The following is a 20,503-nucleotide window of genomic DNA, read 5'->3' on the forward strand; positions in this document are numbered from 1 at the left end:
GTCTGATGGTGTAGCATTCGTAGTAATCAGGGCTCGACATTACATTTGTCAAATGCGGGTGGATTTCAGCATTGGCGTGTAACGCAGTCACTCCTACTGTATAGCCATATAGGCAGGTTGAATTTAATATATAATATATACATTTTTCAATTGTAGTCTTTTAAAAAGGCATCTGAAATAATAAACTAAGTTTAACATTGTTTTGTCATAAATATTGTTTTTTCGATACATATCTGAAACAGATGCTCATTTTCCGCAGAATAGATACATGATACCAGCTGCGCTTTCTCTCTCTCTCATCTCTCCAACAGCGAATCGACACACAAACCCGCCTCCCCTCACTCACTTGTTTCATTTGCTCTGGATGAATATTGTTGGTGTTACAGGGCTTGAATTTCACTGTGGGATTGTGCATAATTTTACTAATTCCCGCAGATTTTGTTCTCACACCCAAAATGCGCACATAAAGCCGCCTCTGAGTACTAAATTGAGTTCTTTTTCGCTACTTATTGCGCTTAAACAGTCAAATACACACAAAATAAAATGATCAAAATGCTGGTCTTGGTGAGTATTCACGTAAATATAGTCAGTTATGTTGTAAGTGAACGTAACCAGTTGAGAGAGAAAACGCAACAGGATATAATGGATCCGTGCATCAGGTCTTAAAGTGACAGCAGCCTAATATACCTGCTGCCAAATTATGAGATAATATTACAAATTCCCTATATGGCAGTTTTTGCCCATGGTATCAATGTCAAATGAAAATGCTGAGTAACTTTGGAAAACCACTAGCCACATAGGCTGGTGAGCAAAAAAGTTAATGTCAAGCCCTGGTAGTAATACCATGAAGTGGACAAGAAGCTTCTCAGTACTCACAGTGTCCGCAGCTTGGGCATGTGGTTGAAGCTTGACAGTGGGATGAGGGTGATGTTGTTGTTGTTGAGAGTGCTAGAAAGAAAAAAGAGAGAGAACAAATGTTAGAAAAAGCGAGTGACTCCAGATAACATTTGACAATAAAGACCAGGTCATGCGCCTTAGAGTAAAAAATAAAAAGAGAATTAGTTAGATACATTTTAAAATAAGAAAGTCACACTGTGAGTAGTGTGTGTTCACATGAGTGTGTAATGGGCTGCAAAAGCATGATATCATCGATGATGTGCACACTTGTAATTATGGACGGCAGACCTCTCTGTTTCCTGTCATACCAGCCACAGTTCTGATTAGCACTACTTAGCTGACCTAATCTTGTAATCAATCCATCCCACCCCATAACCCCCAAACCTATCACACACATGCAGAACACACAGCCTCCTGTACCTCCACCTCTTGGAAAATGGTCTGGAATTTCTCAATTTAGGATTTTAATGGTTCCTGCTTGGTGGGGAGAAACTGCAGAATCCCGCCGACTACGCCAACTCAGTTTACAGCTCGGGTTTGGGGTCTGAGTGTTCCTTCTAATGAAAGGTTTAATGACAGCCAGTTTTTGGAGTGAATTCTCTAAAGGCCCCCCTTGAGTTTACAGTGAATCCATGATTTACATTGTACATTTATGCATTTGGCAGACGCTTTTATCTAAAGTGACTTACATTGCATGCATTCAATTTATGCATTACCTGGAAATTGAACCCATGAACTATTTGCTAGCGCCATGCTCTACTGTTTGAGCTACTGGAAAACAAATACTCCCAATGATTTTGGCTTTGATCTCATTGCCTGTTAACTTATCAGACCAGCTCCTGGTCTTGCTTTTTATTCAAGGCCAGGTAGTTCATTCTAAACACTGTGGTGAACAAACAAGCTATTTACATTATTTACCATTTGAGAGATCAGACTTACAATTTCGACCAATGGAAATTTCCCAGCCCGTGTCCAATTTTTTGAAAGTGGGTACTATAAAACTGCACAAATAAGAGGAAAACTAATCCCTCTAAAATATAACATTCTTGTGGGACTTTAAATGATATCTGAATATTGATTTTGGCTCTGATCTGTGGTGGAACACTTTATTATGAGTGAGGGAAAGAAGAAAACTAACTAAATGGAATGGAAAATTATTGTTATTCTACACAGACACACAGAAAATTCCACACAAATTACACACAGGGTGAAGGAATCACCCTCGTGAGGAGTTGACCAAATCCGCACCAGAAAGCGATCCTCTTGTCAAGGCCACTGAGGTTTCATCGCTGTTCTCTGCTGCTCTATAGAGATGTAAATAGAAGAAGCTCTGGGCAAGCCTAAGGGAGGAACGCCCTGGTAAAAGCCTGTAATACCAAACCATCACCAAGGGAAAAAGCAATTTGCCCAGGAAGGACTCAGTCCTATCTGTAAAACCTTCACTCTCTTCTGGGAGCATCCTCCAAAGTTAGGTGATGTAAGTTAAGAAAAGAACAAAAAATGAAGACAAGACTGAGAACTGAAGGAGGACTATTAAAGAGGGAAGAGGATCCACAGAGAGCGCCGAACAGCTTGTGCTTGCTGTGGTAGTGCTCGCTGGCTCATTCATATTTCAGCCATCCGGTTTCCAGGATTAGAAGCCATGAGTAAAAATAATCTCATATAGATTTCATTCATGCAATCGTAATTTGAAAATGCTGGAGCAGGACTGGGCATCGTAGTCACGTTAAGTCGGCTTAAACCTGACATGTTCCATGCTCCAGAGCGATGACCTTCGGTGTCTCAGCGGTTAGACTGCACCTGTTAATATGGACACGACTGACTCGAGTTAAGCTTTACTACAAAAAACGATGAACACTAGACCAAGGGCCTTAAAGTAGAGCCCATTGTAGAAATAGAAGACTGTCAGTCTTCCCTTTATCCAGCCCTCTGCACTGCAGAGGGCCGCCCACTGCTGCAGCGTGGGATCTGAGCAAATAACAGCGCAGCATGAGCGACTCTTGCTAAAGCCACTTGTGATAATTGAAGATCACCTTGAGTCTTTAAAATTCCTTTGTCTTCATCGCCAGCAATATTAAGTCATTCCGCCTGTGTCGCCTTGTAGTTGACCATAAATCAAAAATGTGTTAAGCAAAATCAACGTGCTGCAGGGGGAAGTACCGCATCCACAGTGACTCCTGAGAAAGTGCATCCAAGCTGAAATTAAATGAAATCAATGCGGGATCTGACAAATACCAAACTCTACAGCTTGACTGTGAAACTTTATGATTTTATTTAAAGCTCTATTGATGCAGGCGTCAACAGAACCAGGAGGCTGTTAACTGCTCACAACGCTTAGTCTTCAGACCCTCTCAGAGGGGCACGTTTTCTTTTTGCTTCTCTTTTCTAAATCAAGAAAGCTTTCCCACAGTCGCAAAAAGCTTGACAGTGGGGTCTTAAGTGCTCTTAGGCTTTCTTCGGGCCGTCATTAGAGGGACTTGGAGAGGGTCTCTGGATACTTCACTCCCAAAAGACAGCAGCATTTTCAGAGCCAGGACATTTTGAAATAAGAAAATAAGAGAGAGGTTGTTTTGGTGGATGCAGGGAAATAACTGAAGTGCTCCCGGCATCTGACTTGGTGCCATTCACTTGCAAAACTGAGAAATCAGGGGTCAAAGATACGTTATTTGACATGACAGGTTTGAGGAAAGGCAATGCTCTTCCTGTGAGTGTGTACCTGTTAACTGATGCTTGTTCTAAATCACATTCTTGAGATAAATGGGACAAATTATGGTGTTTTGCTAAACTTTTTTTTATCTTTTCAATCCATATTTTCTTTCATGTGGCATGAAGTCGAGCGCATTTGAAGAGGGGCTACTGTTAGAAAGTGTATAGAGTTGGGAATACACAAGTTCTACATACGACTACCGTTCACTTACTCTCTTGGAAACTAGATGTGAGCCAACATGTCTGTGATGTTGTCATGGTTCCATGGGAAACTGCAGCACAATTGTGAGTTTGCAATGCAAGCGTCCATCCGAGCAACCGTTTACAGGGCATCCTTGCGTCAGGCCCTCAAGTCAAAACAAATGATTAAAGTGCCTCCAGATGGAGCGTAATTTCATTATGAGCGCTTAGGCTCCACTTGTTGCAGTGTGATGGAATTCATGTGCATACTGAAGGATGGAAATTTTCGCCATTGTTTAACTTAGCATTGTAAGTTCAGTTACAGCACAAAGCCGCAATCAGATGTTATTCCGCTAATTCAAATAAACTCAGTGAGGATAAACAGAGAAATAACATGATCTCGGCTCATAATCCCATCCATGTGGTTTATGTCCAAGTGTCTATGTATACATGAAACATAAAAAAGGCACTCCATCTCTCAATGGAGCAGAGGATGGGAGGAGAGGCAAAAAGAACAGGTACTACACCGAAAACAGACACGATTCCCCTGCCATTGATGAGGCCATTATAGCGCAAATGAGGACAGATTGAATCTAAGCTGTTCCGTCGGCCTCCCTCCTCGCTCTGGCCATCCAGGAGCGAATGATTAATTGTGCGCAAGGGTCCGACTGCTGAAACTCACGATTTCCAGCCCGCCCCCTCCTCATCTCCCCGAGCTTTGGCGTAGACCACACGAAGATAACGCAATGGGGCCATGTCTGGTGGCAAGGCAATTTCCTGTGCTTGAAAGTGCTGTTTGTGAGCTAATGACAGCTCTCTCCCCCTCCACTCCCCTAATCCATCCTCTCATTTAGCCATCAGCTTGCCCTTTCTCCCTCCGCCTGCCTGTTGTCTGTCACATAAAGACTCATCTATTGACTAAAGACAACCTTTCAATCAGGCCTTGCAGAAGTAAGACTGATTTGTCCAGAGGGAGGCGAACCCGTGTTAGAAATTAAAGATGCATGGAATATCTGATTCAAGGGAATCTGCTCTCCCAATTTCCCAAAGTGGGACCAACTGCACCAGCTAGAGGACATTTGTTAAATCTGAAAAGAGCTAATGTTTTTTACGGGAGCACAGGGGTTAGAAATGATTAGGATAAAGGGCGGCAAGGGCCGAAAAGAGCAAAGCTCAGTGATATCGTTGCCAAGAGGAACATTCAAAAGGTCTTGCTTTGAGAAAATGACATTATGAAGGTAGGAAACTGCCAAACCATAAGCCCTAACCATAAGAAAATTATATTTCTCAAACCTTCCATATGAAATACACGATTTTTCATTCGTAATATATTTAGGTTTCGATCAAACGCCCACTTGCCTCCCTCCAAAACAATCCTGGGACGTCAACGTAACCACAGAAATGCAATAGCCTCTCCAAATCAGCATATTTCCAAGTTCTTGATCCTGACGGAATGCCATTTTGTACCCAGGATTAATAATCCGCCTCTTCACACTCACTTACACAATCTGACAACACATTGCAAATACTCAGAAGGTTTACCCTGGTCGGTATTGCGTGGCATGCCATAGTACTACAAGCTAGTCTCTTTAAATAAAAATGTGAAACCCTCATTAAAACGGCACTCGTGATTAGGAACACATCTGTGGATTTAAAGGCGGAGGATGGCTTTGGCGAGGCCATAGTAAGGAGTGGTGAGCTGTGAAGTCGTCCCTTTGGGGCACGGTGCCCATGCTATCATGCTAAACTCACTTTAGTTCGACCAGCAAGGTCCATGCCAAGCTGTCGAGAAAAATGTGCCGTGCACACATTGACAAATGACAGCATTTGGCAGGAGGATAGGACAGTGGTAATGTGAAAATTTGGGCCTTCTTATCAATGCATAGGAAGGAAAGTCACCTTCAGGAGATGGCACGGAAATGTCTCGGCACTTTCCTGCTCATAAAAAAATGACACAGCGGGGCAAAAAATTTCACATGATTTGACATTTGATTCAGAGCCAGAATTTTCTGTACAAAAGTGGTTATAAAATATGCAGAGGCTCCAGCGCTTGTGAGAGTGCAGTATGTGTGTAGACAAAACTGAGTGGGGTATATGGGGAGATTCCAAAAACCTCTTTCTCACAATACTAAAAATTCCCTTCTCACATTTAAACCACATTTCACAAAATAGCCCTGAAGGATGATAATAAAATATTTGGAAAGATTCCACAAAAGAGCCAAGTGTTTAAAGGCATAAAAAAAAAAAAAAAAAAAAAAAAACATAAAGCGCATCCATATTGCTCTAAGCATAATTTGAAACAGATTACATGAGGCGTTCTCATCGTGTTCTTAACACAATAAGAACAGAACAAAATATGCTCAACGTAACACTGCTAGAAATTAATCAGCTTGAATACTTGACCAATTAAACAATCTTTGGGTTTTTTGGCTTATGCAGCATAACTGAATTTACATATTTTGAATTATACACTCTTAAAAATGCTGGGTTAAAAACAACCCAAGTTGGGTTGAAAATGGACAAACCCAGCGATTGGGTAGTTTTATTTAACTCAACTATTGTTTAAAAATGACTGTATTACTTGCTTAAAATTAACCCAAAATATGTTGGAAATTGACATTTATAAATAAGTCAAATGAATAATAATTAAACAATAAACATTTATTAAATTGCTTATTACCTTTTGATTATTATTGCTGCCTCCAGTAATCAGTGTGTCTGATTTTTAATTTTGGGTTCATTTTAAGCCAGCCATATAGTCATTTTTAAACAATAGTTGGGTTAAAAAAAACTACCCAATCGCAACTTAGGTTGTTTTTAACACAGCATTTTTTAGTCAAATTTTAGTTTTTGTTCTACTTAAGAAAGGTTTAAAGTTTATTTAACACTCAGATCATGCCTTCATTCATTATTTTTAAAAAGCGAATTTTCATTTCACCTGAATTACTTGGCTTATTAACTATTTTTGAACTCCCTTAACCAAAAAAAAAAAAATTCTGTATATTTGACCATGGTGTGCATGAAAATTGAGTTTGAGGCATATACCCATGAAAAATATTCAGTTATTCTTACGCCACATGAAATCTCATTTATATTATATTTAAAATTTGATTTGATTTGTCTGTGGAAATTAGAAATGTGAAACTACCAATGTTCTTAGTTATGCACCAACTACAATTTCATGAATCTAATAAAACTTAGATAAGATGGATAGTTTATAATGCACAATCCATCTAACCTACATATTTAAAGCGAGAATGTAAATATAAAATGGCTTGATTAGGTGTATATTCATAGTGATCAGAACAAAGAATGAGAGCAAGAGCAAGCGGTACCTAAGTATTAAATGGAAAATAATGCTTCTTAAAGGCAGGTCTAGGTGCTCTGCAGATGGAGAACACATCAATGTGCCGCCTACCGCACTTCCTTCAGCTCATTGGGATGCAAGTCACGTCCTATGTGAGAAAATGTCCGAGATAGCTTTGAAGTCATTAGTTCAGTCATTAGCGCAGTTATGTTAAATATAAATTACAATTCATCAGCAGAAAGGGCCGATCATTAATTCTGTGTAGTTTGGCAGGCGTTAAATCACTGGCAGTCATTTAGTTGTGGAGGAGGGTTAGCCACGAACTGCTCTGTCTAATCTCCACTCTGATCACCATCTCCAAACCCGATGGAAGTGTTTAAATAGCTCCCTGCTTTGCGATTTTTTTTTTTTAAGTCACTGTTTATAGTGATCACCAAAATTCTACAGTGATCACGCAACCCAACAGCGAATGACGGGACGCTCGAATCTCTCAATTATGTCGCAGTGCACCATCTATTTTAATAGGTCTTTAACGATCATTGAGATTAAAAGATTCAGTTGGCCTCTGGAGTTATGCTTAACACAACACACTCAAACAATGCATTTAATATGACCCTTAAATTACACCTTAAGTGTGCTCTGAATTGCAAAAACACACATTAACATCACATTTTTTAAATGTTTATCACTCGTTCTTTCATTTATATCTCCAGATGTCACTAATCTACATTAAAACACGCTTGCCCTGAATTCCCATAATCCAACAGTGTTTTGGAACATGTGACATCTACAACCCCTGGACATTTCTAAAAGCATAAATGAACACTTAAAGTCAAAATTTCGGTAATTACTCACCCTCATGTCGTTCCACGCCCGTAAGACCTTCGTTCATCTTCGGAACACAAATTGAGATATTTTGATGAAATCTGAGCGTTTTTTTTTTTTTATCTCCCATAGAAAGCAAAGAAATTACCTCATTCAAGGTCCAGAAAACTAGTAAGACATTGTTAAAACAGTCGACGTGACTGCAGAGGTTCAACCTTAATGTTATGAAGCGACGAGAATACTTTTTGTGCGCCAAAACAAAACAAAAATAATGACTTTGTTCAACAATTTCTTCTCTCCCCTGTCATTCTCCTACACCGTTTATGTTCAGCACTTCCAGTTTCTACGTCAAAAGGCCGACTCGTTATTGGCCGACGCTGTTCACATGAGCAGCACGACGCATGCGTGTGAGCCGGCCAATAATGAGTCGGCGTTCGGACGTAGAACCTGAACATAAACAGTGTAGGAGAATGAAATTGTAGAATAAAGTCATTATTTTTGTTTTGTTTTGGCGCACAAAATTTATTCTCAATCACTTCATAATATTAAGGTTGATCCATTGTAGTCATGTTGACTATTTTAACGATGTCTTGAATGACGGTAATTATTTTGCTTTCTATAGGGGATAAAAAAACCTCTTGGATTTCATCAAAAATATCTTAATTTGTGTTCTTACGGGTGTGGAACGACATGAGGGTGAGTAATTAATGACAGAAATTTCTTTTTTGGGTGAACTAACCCTTTAAAACTCCACCACAAGCCTATAAATAAACATCACAATAATCTCATTCATCATACTCTTTGGTGATACAAGACATGGCTCTCAATCAGCTGTGCTGCTATTCAGAAAGATCAGGCGTAAGACAAAGGTTAGTCTGGGTTGCAATATATCTCACGCTGGAAATCATTATCCTCACATTGAGACTCAAAGCATTATCACTTGCGGCTAAATCACCGCACAGCACAAGCCAACACTTAATTTTCCCATCAATTACCTAGAGGTGTCAAATTCTTACAAACTGGCCCTATAGCATACCCGTAATGGTCAGTTAGCAGAATGTTGAATCTGCTACTGGAGAACACGGATGTAAGGTTGAGCTTGATTACTGCGCATGGGGTTATTTAGCCATGATACAGTGTCATTTGCAGTCCTGTGTGTTGCAGCCTCTCCAGAGGGGTGGAGAGATGGCTCAATCAGCAGGAAAGTGATGTGTATTCATGTACCACTGCTCTCCTTGGCTTGCCGAGGTCCCAAAGGTCTTTGGCAGAATCTAGGGAGGTTCTGTATTATTAATGAAAATTGATTCCCGACTTACTCATACTTTCCTGCTCTCGGGCTCCTGTTTTATAAGGTCATTTTCTGCTCTGGTCATGAGGACACAGGACAAAAAAACGAAAGATCTTTTTCCTTCTTTGATTCTCCTTTCACCTTGCTAACACTGCCGGAAAAACCTGTCTAACAACGATGTAACCGCCATGTCCTCTGGAGCCAGGAATTAATGGAGGGGGTGGTTTGGCTCCGGGTCCCCAGTGAGCGGCGCTCATTTGGAGGATGAGGTTGGCACTTAGCGCCCTGCCAATTGGCTTGATGGAGATGCGCCGGTTAGACCCCCTCCCGCTTCCTGCCTCACATCCTCTCTGGGACGATCCGGGGGATACCCAAGGAATAAAAATAAACTCACTTAAACGCATCAAATGTGTGCTATCAAAGCATTTGCTATGAACTCTGACTAAACCTGCTCTTGTGAGTGATGAAGGTGAACGCAACAGAGATTTGAGCGTCAAAGTGAGTCTAACGCACGGTTTAGGAAAGTAGGAAACGCAATTCCACAGACGTTCTAGACCAAAAACACACGGCACGCCGGCGTTTTTTTTTAACGCGCACCCAGAAAAGTCAGAACACTTTTTCTGGCGGCAACGATGCAGCACAATGACAAACGAGCAACTTTAGCTGTCGCACGGGGCGATCGCATGCTAAACGCCACGGTGTCGGACCGGACCAGACTATGCGCCACAGGTCCACAACGCAACACAGTTTGTCCTTCAAGAACAATCAAGAAACACACAGACAGAGTTAGTGGAAAGGACAGCAGAGGTGAGGAGAGAAGAGAGAACCCCGCAGAGGAGGCGGGAGGGGGACTCACAGTATCTCCAAATCGCGCAGGGCTCGGAAGGCTCCATCTTCGATGCAGCTGATGTGGTTGCTGTCCAGTTGCCTGCAGATGAGAGACAGAAGTCAGCGGCAGGTCTGCAGACGAGCGGGTGGGGGCTGAGGGGAGGGAGGGAGGGAGGGAGGAGGAGGAGAGGTGGGGGCTGCGGGAGGGAGGTAGACACACACACACACACACACGGGCATCTCATATCTACTCTGCTCTCCTCACCGCAGTCGGGATAAAGGACCAGCTGGCTAAAAGTGGCCTGTCTGGCTATAACCTCCTCCTATCTCGTCCTCTCTCTCTCTCTCGCCACACTGCTGAGTGTGGGGGCAAAGAGAGGTAAGAGAGAGAAAGAGAATGAGAGGCTGGCTATAGTGCACAGCCCACCCCGTCTGTCAGTTCTCTGTAAATATTAATTGCATTTTCTCCCCCCAGCCCACTCGTCCGCCCCCCTCTTCTTCTTTTTTTAAAGTCAGAATGGGAGTAATTTCATTACATTAGAGCAGCCAATCCATTACAAGCTTTTACCGGCTCTGTCAAAGAAACAATTTCATTAAAGGAAGGGGTTCGTAAATCAGCTGGGGTCACGGAGCTGGACGGGCAGACGCGAGGGGCACTTCTTCCTATTCGCTTCTTTTTCCTTTTACTTTAATTTGCAGACTTTGCTATCCGCCCCTCCTTCTGCCTATTTACCCCTCCCTCTTTGCGTTCTTAAAAGAGATGGATCTGAAAGAGGCTTGAATAAAACACAAGGAATCTAAGCGCTTTTCTTAAATCGTTTGTTCAGCAAACGGGGCTGCTGTGACATCTGACCCGTGACAGACACTGTGACTTTGCGTCTTTAGAGATGGGTAATAAAGAAGAACGGAGCATCTCTGGTGTTTCTTTCATTCATCCCTCCTATTCTAAAAGACAGGCATCTGTCTCCATAATTGCTGATGGGACAGACTGTATGGCATCCAACCACTGCAGATGCATTACAATCACTGTGAAAACCTTTATATGCAAAAGTCAAATGTTTGTCTTTTACAATGTCTATTTTTCACCCGAATATATTACGACTTTAAAGAAACACTTCCTTTGAGAACAAAACTGTGAATGCGTTACATTTGTAGTGAAATCACTAGCCGTGTTTCCATTACAGATTTGCTCAAAACTTTTGCGATATTTTTTAAATATCGATTGCGAAATTACAGTGTTTTTATTAACCAATGTTATGCGACTAAAACGTCTTTTTAAAACGTCATTCCAAAGATCATGGTAATGGATGTTGGTAGGTTTACGTGTATCCCAGCCACTGCACTAGCCATTATTATTTTTAATCAAAGGAGACGTAGGCATGTTATCCAAGGAAAGCCCCTTTATGGCAAGGAAAGCCCCTTAAACTTGGGAGAGGCCATGGATGAGGTGTATTTGGGTGTTTCTCCCTCCTATCTGCTTTGAGGTTTTGATAAATTCAAATTGTGGCATTTCTTTGTTGTTTGGAACCCAGTAGTCCCGTAATACTTTTGTCTTTTATGAGTTTAATGAAGAACTTGTCTTCTGTCCAAACATACCGCACCCTCTTTAAAGAATGAGACAAGTTTTTGCAAAATTGATGCATTTCCAATGGGCGTATTTTCAATTTGCAATTTCAATTTCAGCCTCTGGTGGCTTACTGATTTAAAAAAAAAAAAAAAAAAAAAATGGCAGTAACAGCTTGAACAACAATTATATTATATACTATACATTTTATGTGTACACACATATATATGATATTATTTTTTTACAAAAACAAAAAACCTAAATTATGACACCTTGTAATGACAATCAGTTTGTAATGATGCTGAAACAAAACTTGCTTCATTTTGATATTGAAAATAACTAGTTCATTAAGAGAGTCAGGGGTTGATTTATTAACCACTCTGATCAATTCAATACAGTGAAGGATTTCTTAAACTGATTCAAACCACTTAACTCAACTTTTTGAGCAATTCATTAAAAGTATTGGCTCATCTGTTCAAGAATTAGGCTACACTAAAAAGAAGTGGCTCATAACAGTCATGTGTTCATAAATCAGGGTACACTGGTCTAATTATTTTTGTGTACAGCCCAGAGCTGTAACATGTCTTGAACATTGGTGGGACAAATAAATCATGAAGAAACAGAACAGTGAAGGAAATTCTAGGTCTAATTCTAGTAGAGAAATAATCATTTTTAACTATTCGCAAATAATATTTGCAAATTTATTAAAAATCACTATTTAAGTAAATTTCACTTGATTTTATAAAAGTGGCTGTTTAAAATAAACTTGCATAAGTGAGCAGAAAAATGTAGACATGTACCCTACTATTACCTGAGACTGATATTAAAATCGTCTTTGCAGGTTCTGTGATTTGACTCTATTATTTAATTTTTTTTTAATTTTATTTTTTTCATCTTTTATTGAAATTAATTGAAAGCATGCTTTTGGAGCATAAGACTGGTGCACAAATGATAGTTCAGGGAGGTCTAAAAACACATGAAGAGAAGTGTTAGGATTATACAACATCACCAATCACAGACATTCGCATTAGACTGGATTAGATTTCTCAGACCACTGTGGAGTTTGAGAAAATAACAGTATATAATTTGCTCTGGAATTTTTATGGAGGTTGTCTGAGAAAAACAGACATGGCAGATTAGAATGATATTCTGCACTCATTTGAAATTGACTTATGACTTTCTTATGACATGAAATTCATCTAAATTCATCAAAATCTTATGAATGTGGTTGTTGTGGTTTGTGATCAAATGGGCACCAGCTGCTGCAGTAAATGTGGTGTATTCAAATAACTTTGACATAGTCCTTTTATGTTTACCCCTTTTAAATGCTTCTTGCCCACTGTGAACAGTTGCCCCGAAGCCACCGGGTTGGCGGTGCAACCGGGCTTGGGCCCGCCATCGCTGCTTGCAGCTATATTTCTAGTTGAGAAATAATCATTTTTAACTATTCGCAAATAATATTTGCATTAATTGGCATTAAAATGTGCACACATGTAGCCTACTTTTATTGTATGCCTAATATGTCGAAAATGTAAAACGTATATGCATATTTTCAATTCAAAATGGTCATATTTGAGAAAAAAGTTGAGTAGTTTGCATTACTGGATGTTACTGTCGGTTGTTTAACATTTCTATAGCAAAACAGTTCACATGTATTAAATGTTTCACTATTTACATCTTACCTCACTCTCAACGTTAAACTGGCGCTTCAAGCTGAAATTCACACTCTGCTTCTGTAAACAGTAAACCCCGCCTACTTTGATTTGATTGGCCATCTCAATCATTTTGACATTGACGAGCGCTGTTAGACCGCTGAGGCAGACCAGACTGCCTCAGATGGGGGGAATGGATGACAACAGAGTTTGTCATTATTTCAAGCAGTCGTTTTTTGCATAAATCACATATTCTGATAAAAATAAATGCTTTAAAAGAAAGGCTTTTTAGCATTCATATTACAAGAAGTGCCTTGGACTATAATTTTTCTATACTCAGTGATTGAAACCTTCTGGATTTTCTACAATAGAATGATGAAAAGCACTCCAAAAACAAAAAGCTACTTCTTCACAGTTAATTATAATAATCAGAACATAGAAAATTCCACTGGCAATTAATACAGTGAACTAGTGATATTGTGAATACTTGGCACAGAACTCAAACATAGCTCATCCGATTTCAGAGCCACAACTGTCTGTATTATCTGAACATGTGGAATTGATCTCTAGAGGAAGTCATTGTTATCGTGTGCAAGAGACGTTCAACAATGATAATACTGAGTATAGTAAAGGGCGAATAGCTCTCTTGAATGTACATATTCGAGCGTATGTGTGAATATCTGCGTGTTTGGTGATTGTTTGGAGAGGTGGGACACGGTAGTGGTGGGTAATGAAAGTCCCAGTTTTAATTTCCCTGCTCTAATTACATTGGCCTTTAATCATCTCCGTCATGAGCCGTATTGGCACTTTAGAGCTCTCGTCCTGCCAGTGTCCCATCTGGAGTGAACGGGAGAAAGAAACAGATATGGGTCTTCCTTCCCTTGACTAGACTATTAATCTGTCAGAGTCGGTGACGCTAACCAGCAGCCGCATGACCGTATTTCATTCACGCTCGATAGCTAACACAGCAAATGACTCAGAACTGACCGTCAGTACAGCCAGGACGATGCTTGATCAGAGCTTCGAAATATGAATCTCATACTCAGTCTACAGTGGTAACAGATATACAGTACGTGACCTTTCATGGCCACCAAATCAAGTGTGGTTTGAAGATTTGTGTCTGCTGATGCCTTGCATCTTCTTGTCTCTACTGGTTTTGTTTCACTTGGTCTCATCTCATCTCATCTCATCTCATCTCATCTCATCTCATCTCATCTCATCTCATCTCATCTCATCTCATCCAGCCTTGTCTCTCTTCCTCACTTCTCTTCCAGTCCTGCCTCACCTTGTTGAATCTCTTTTGTCTCATGTCTTCTCTCATCTCACTTTGTATATTCACTTCTAATATCATCTCCATTTCTTCAGTGGATCTTATTTGTATGTCCTCATCTCTGCTCATCCTTTTATCATTTCATCTCATCACTTCTTGACTTATCTTACTTTCTCTCATCATATTTAACCTTGTCCTCCAGTCTAATGTTCTTCCTCTTTTCCATCACATCTCATCTAATTTAGTCTCTTTATTTCTCTTCTGTCTTCCCATCTCTTCCTGTTTTACTTCACCTTACCTCATTTCATCTTCTCTCTTCTTCTCAATTCATCTCACCTAATCTTTTTCTAATATTTTCATCAGAGTCTCATTTCGTCAGGTCTCATTTTGTGTCATTTCGTTAGGTCTCATTTTGTCTCATTTCATCAGGTCTCATTTTGTCTAATTTCATCTTGTCTCATTTCGTCAGGTCTCATTTTGTCTCATTTCGTCAGGTCTCATTTTGTCTCATTTCATCAAGTCTCATTTTGTCTCATTTCATCTTGTCTCATTTCATCAGGTCTCATTTTGTCTCATTTCATCTTGTCTCATTTCATCAGGTCTCATTTTGTCTCATTTCATCAAGTCTCATTTTGTCTCATTTCATCTTGTCTCATTTCGTCAGGTCTCATTTTGTCAGGTCTCACTTTGTCTCATTTCATCTTGTCTCATTTCATCAGGTCTCATTTTGTCTCATTTCGTCAGGTCTCATTTTGTATCACTTCATCTGGTCTCATATCATTTCATTTCATCAGGTCTCATTTTGTCTCATTTCATTTTGTTTTATTTCATCAGGTCTCAATTCACCTCATATTGTTTAATTTTGTATCGTCTTATTGTCTCATTTCGTCAGGTCTCATATTGTTTCATTTCATCTGGTCTCATTTTGTCTCTCATTCTCTCATTTCATCTGATCTCAATTTGTCTCATATTGTTTCATTTTGCATTGGCTCATTTCGGAAGGTCTCATATCGTTTCATTTAGTCTGGTCTCATTTTGTCTCTCATTCTCTCATTTCATCTGGTCTCCTTTTGTCTCATATTCTCTCATGTCATTTGGTCTCATGTTTTCTCAAATTGTCTAATTTCATCTGGTCTCATATTGATTCATTCCGTATTGTCTCATTTCATCTGGTCTCAATGTATAAATTTATCTGGTCTCATCTTCTCTAGTCTCTTGTCCTAGTCGAACAGAAGGGCATTTTCAGTGTGGAGGGGTGTCCTGAGAAAGTGATTCCCAGAGCTGGCAAACTTTTGATTGTCTATCCTGGGATCAGTGTCATTCACACCACATCATGCACCGATCGCCTGTATGCGTTTCAGCACCAGCAGTGCACATCAAAAGCCAAGATCTGCTGTCTGCAGAGTCCCGTCTGCTGGGCGCAGAAGCTTGTAAAGCAGGCAGCGACTGCACCTCGCCCTCTCGGCCATAATTCAAACCCACGCGCAGTCAAAGTGACATGCTGGGTACAAGAGCATGAAGTAGAAAGGCTTTTATTAGCACACAGATGAGAGCCTCCCACAAAGGGGTAAAAATCAGAGCGTCCACATATCTGATGCCGGCTTACCGTACAGGACTCTTTCAATTATATGTCAGCTTCAGGTAATGAAGTATTGTGTACCCTACATGTTCAGCCTCTCTCTGTGGTGAATAACAAATGTCAATGGAATGAATGTGTGTAAGCCATTTCCCATGAATCCACTGTTCATACAAGCACCTGTTCTAATGGGATCCATGCCCCGCTGACACAATCACGTCATGTTGATATAGAGTTCATCAGGCAAGTTTTCGCCAAAGGACTCGCAATGCATATGATGAGGGAATCTACGACATCACCCACACTTGACGCTTCTCGAGGTTAACATGACTGGTGCAGCATGTCTGGAGAACAGTATGAGGGCACGGCTAAAGCCATAAAGGCAGACGGAGATATTGTGTCTGGTTTAATAAGGTGCAACATAGACTCTCATTAGCTGGAGGAACCATCTTGACCATATTATCCAGATGGCCCCTCTATAAAAGGTGGAGGATGCTGGCTGAAGGCGGATGCTGACTCCAGCATGCTGTAGCCTGTAAAACTGTGTAGATGCGAGGACTATATAAGAGACAGAAATTCAACCTGCCCTCAAAGCATGCATAGCCATTTTCAAACAGAGGACGTTAAGGTAGAAAAGCATACGAGAAAATCAATTCATTCCTGGAACGCTGCCTGTCCATTTTTTTTCTCCTCCTTCCCGTTAAAAAACCGAGGGCTGGATGATTTCAGCAATTAAATCAAGAGTCACCTTGCCACGCGTTGCAGAGGCAGGTCGGTGGGAGAGAAACGCGCCGCTGACGTACAAATCCATCCTTCTCCCTCAATCCTTGTTAGCTCTTTTTTCCTCTAAAAAGCCCTACCTGAAGAAATGAGTGTTGCCTACCTGTACCTATCATTCATCCATCAGAGTGTGACGGTGCACATGACAGTGATGTGATGAGCACTCAAACACTGTCTAACATCATGGACATCACTGTAAGAACGTCAGGGGAAAACACGCTTCACAAAAATGCTGTATGTGTGTCAGGGAAGTGAAAGCTCAAGTGTGTACGCAGTGTTGGGGAATGCTGCATTACAAAATCGTCCGTGAAACAGAACTAATAACATTACATTGCTACTTTGTATGAAAAGTAATTTATTTTGTGCTTTTTTTTAATGCAACAAAAGTACGCAAAATGTATCATGCATCCAACTGCTACATTTTTTTATCATTAAAATTTTAAATGAATACACATATAATAATTATTTACATGTTATGGCTGATTACAATAAATGACAGATACTGAAGTCATAACAACATTATTATTTGTACAGTATATGTATTCAAGTTAAGATTTGCTAAAAATTAGATTTAACATTGCTATTATATTATTACTGTTACAAATTATTATTAAGATAAAATAGATAGAAAATAATAGAAAAAAAAAAAAATATATATATATATATATAATATTGGCCTCTAGAGTATCCATATTTGACAATAAAATTCAGTTACTGTGTCTTGGCGATTATACACTGTAAAAAATGCTGGGTTAAAAACAACCCAAGTTGGGTTGAAAATGGACAAAGCCAGCGGCTGGGATAAATGTTTGGTCAACCTGCTGGGTAGTTTTAACTCAACTATTGTTTAAAAATGACTGTATTACTTGCTTAAAATGAACCCAAAATATGTTAGAAATGAACATTTATTAATATGTTTAATGAATAAAAATGAAACAATAAACATTTATTAAATTGTTTATTAATAAATATTCTGCTTTTGATTATTATTGTTGCGTCTGATTTTTAATCCATTTTAATCCAGCCATATAGTCATTTTTAAACAATAGTTGGGTTAAATAAAACTGCCCAGCATGTTGGGCCAACATTTAACCCAACTGCTGGGTTCAAACAACCCAATCACTGTTCATTTTCAACCCAACTTGGGTTGTTTTTAACCCAGCATTTTTTAGAGTGTATTATTAGTATCTTGCATAATTCTGTAAGGCGTATGTAAACTTATGAGCAGAACCGTATATGCCAATGCTTTGCAGAGAGCCATTGATCTGTGTAGATGAGTGACGACACTCCTGCAGCCTGGGACTCATTTAACAGGGGTCAATGAGTTCAGAGTTAGTATTGACAATCAGTTAACTCAATCTGACCAGGACGGGTGGGAGTCAACATTCATGCACAAATGAGTGTCACTCAGAAATACAGTGATCCAAAAGACCACCCTGAATAAAAATTAAACACTGAAAATGATACTGATGAGGTGTGACACAGTGGTCGAATATATACTGTAGGTTTGTAATGTAAAGGAGAGTTCAATCCCTTGAGCTTTCACCTTTGCGTTGTTAAATCCCATTGTAAATGTTCTGTAAGTCTGTTAAATGACTACTCATTCACTTACTAGTGAACTATGGCTATACTGTATATACTTGTGTTTCTCAAACTCTCCCACCACTTTTTCCTTTCTTCTTCTTTCTCTTCAGCTGAAAAGCATGATTATGTCTTCAAACAAAAGCCAACTATATTTCCACACCTCTCAGAGATATATAGAATGATGTGACCCGTGTTTTTCAGCCCACGGTGGGAAAGACTTTATCTGAAAACGGTCTTTGTAACAAAGCCGGTATCAGATACTGCGACAAAACCTCCCAGAACTTCACTGAGCGCTCGAGCCTGGGAATGCAGACGAACACTACGGCCGCATACCATCTCTGACTACAAGCAAAGTGCCCCATTAATGACGACCTCAACTCTGCATCCCTCATTCATTACAGGGAATTATCGGAACGCTGCTCCTGGGACTGGCTTTGAAGTAAAGCTGCAGAAGGCAATGTTTATTGTTGTAGTCGCGTTAGAGACTACCAGCTCCCTGCGCTTCCTCTGTTCTTAAAGCTTGAAGCCAGGAAATTGGGTGATGTTTCAGAATTGTAGGGCCTTGATTGTGCTTTTTTTCACTTAAAAAAAAAATCATATTTATTCATTAAAATCAATATTATTAAAGGGAAAGTTCACTCAAAAATGAAAATTCTGTCATTAATTACTCAGCCTTGTGTCGTTCCAAACTTGTAACACTTTCGTTCATCTTCAGAACACAAATGAAGATCTTTCTGATGAAATCTGAGAGCTTTCTCTCCCTCCACAGACAGCTATGCAACTGACAATTTGACGCTTCAAAAAGTTCATAAAGTGATCGTAAAACTAATCCATATGAATTGAGCGGTTTAGTCCAAAATTTCTGAAGAGACACAATCACTTTATATGATTAATAAATAAACATGCATCATTTGAGCTTCTGCAAAAACCAAAGAGGTTCATTCTCGTGTTACGCAGCACGTTTGAGCTTCAGTGAGAACCAATGAGGTTCATTCTCATGTTACACAGCACGTTTGAGCTTCAGTGAGAACCAATGAGGTTCATTCTCGTGTTACGCAGCACGTTTGAGCTTCAGCAAGAACCAATGAGATTCATTCTCGTGTTACGCAGCACGTTTGAGCTTCAGCAAGAACCAATGAGGTTCATTCTCATGTTACGCAGCACGTTTGAGCTTCAGTGAGAACCAATGAGGTTCATTCTCGTGTTACGCAGCACGTTTGAGCTTCAGCAAGAACCAATGAGGTTCATTCTCGTGTTACGCAGCACGTTTGAGCTTCAGCAAGAACCAATGAGATTCTTTCTCGTGTTACGCAGCACGTTTGAGTTTCATCAAGAAACCAGTGAGGTTCATTCTCGTGTTACACAGCACGTTTGAGCTTCAGCAAGAATTAGTGAGGTTCATTCTCGTGTTACGCAGCACGTTTGAGCTTCATCAAGAAACCAGTGAGGTTCATTCTCGTGTTACACAGCACGTTTGAGCTTCAGCAAGAATCAGTGAGGTTCATTCTCGTGTTACGCAGCACGTTAATGATTCATCAAGAAACCAGTGAGGTTCATTCTCGTGTTACGCAGCACATTTGAGCTTCAGCAAGAACCAATGAAGTTCATTCTCGTGTTACGCAGCACGTTTGAGCTTCAGCAAGAACCAATGAGATTCTTTCTCGTGTTACGCAGCACGTTTGAGCTTCATCAAGAAACCAGTGAGGTTCATTCTCGTGTTACGCAGCATGTTTGAGCTTCAGCAAGAATCAGTGAGGTTCATTCTCGTGTTACGCAGCACGTTAATGATTCATCAAGAAACCAGTGAGGTTCATTCTCGTGTTACGCAGCACGTTTGAGCTTCAGCAAGAACCAGTGAGGTTCATTCTTATGTTACGCAGCACGTTTGAGCTTCATCAAGAAACCAGTGAGGTTCATTCTCGTGTTACACAGCACGTTTGAGCTTCAGCAAGAATCAGTGAGGTTCAATCTCGTGTTACGCAGCACGTTAATGATTCATCAAGAAACCAGTGAGGTTCATTCTCGTGTTACGCAGCACGTTTGAGC

The 20,503-nt window shown here is 40.1% G+C and overlaps 1 protein-coding gene across 2 annotated transcripts in view; it reads right to left on the bottom strand.

The window, feature by feature from the left end:
- slit3 (slit homolog 3 (Drosophila)) overlaps positions 1-20,503 on the bottom strand; it is a 216,629-nt gene that overhangs the window by 79,148 nt on the left and 116,978 nt on the right. For both annotated transcript variants that reach the window (XM_048175935.1, XM_048175934.1), the window contains exons 6-7: positions 10,060-10,131; positions 877-948 (exon numbers count right to left, since the gene is read on the bottom strand). In XM_048175935.1, the coding sequence (XP_048031892.1) occupies positions 877-948; positions 10,060-10,131 (144 nt within the window). The remainder of the gene's footprint in view (positions 1-876; positions 949-10,059; positions 10,132-20,503) is intronic.

This window comes from Megalobrama amblycephala, linkage group LG23 (assembly GCF_018812025.1).
Source record: "Megalobrama amblycephala isolate DHTTF-2021 linkage group LG23, ASM1881202v1, whole genome shotgun sequence".
NCBI classification, from domain to species: domain Eukaryota; kingdom Metazoa; phylum Chordata; class Actinopteri; order Cypriniformes; family Xenocyprididae; genus Megalobrama; species Megalobrama amblycephala.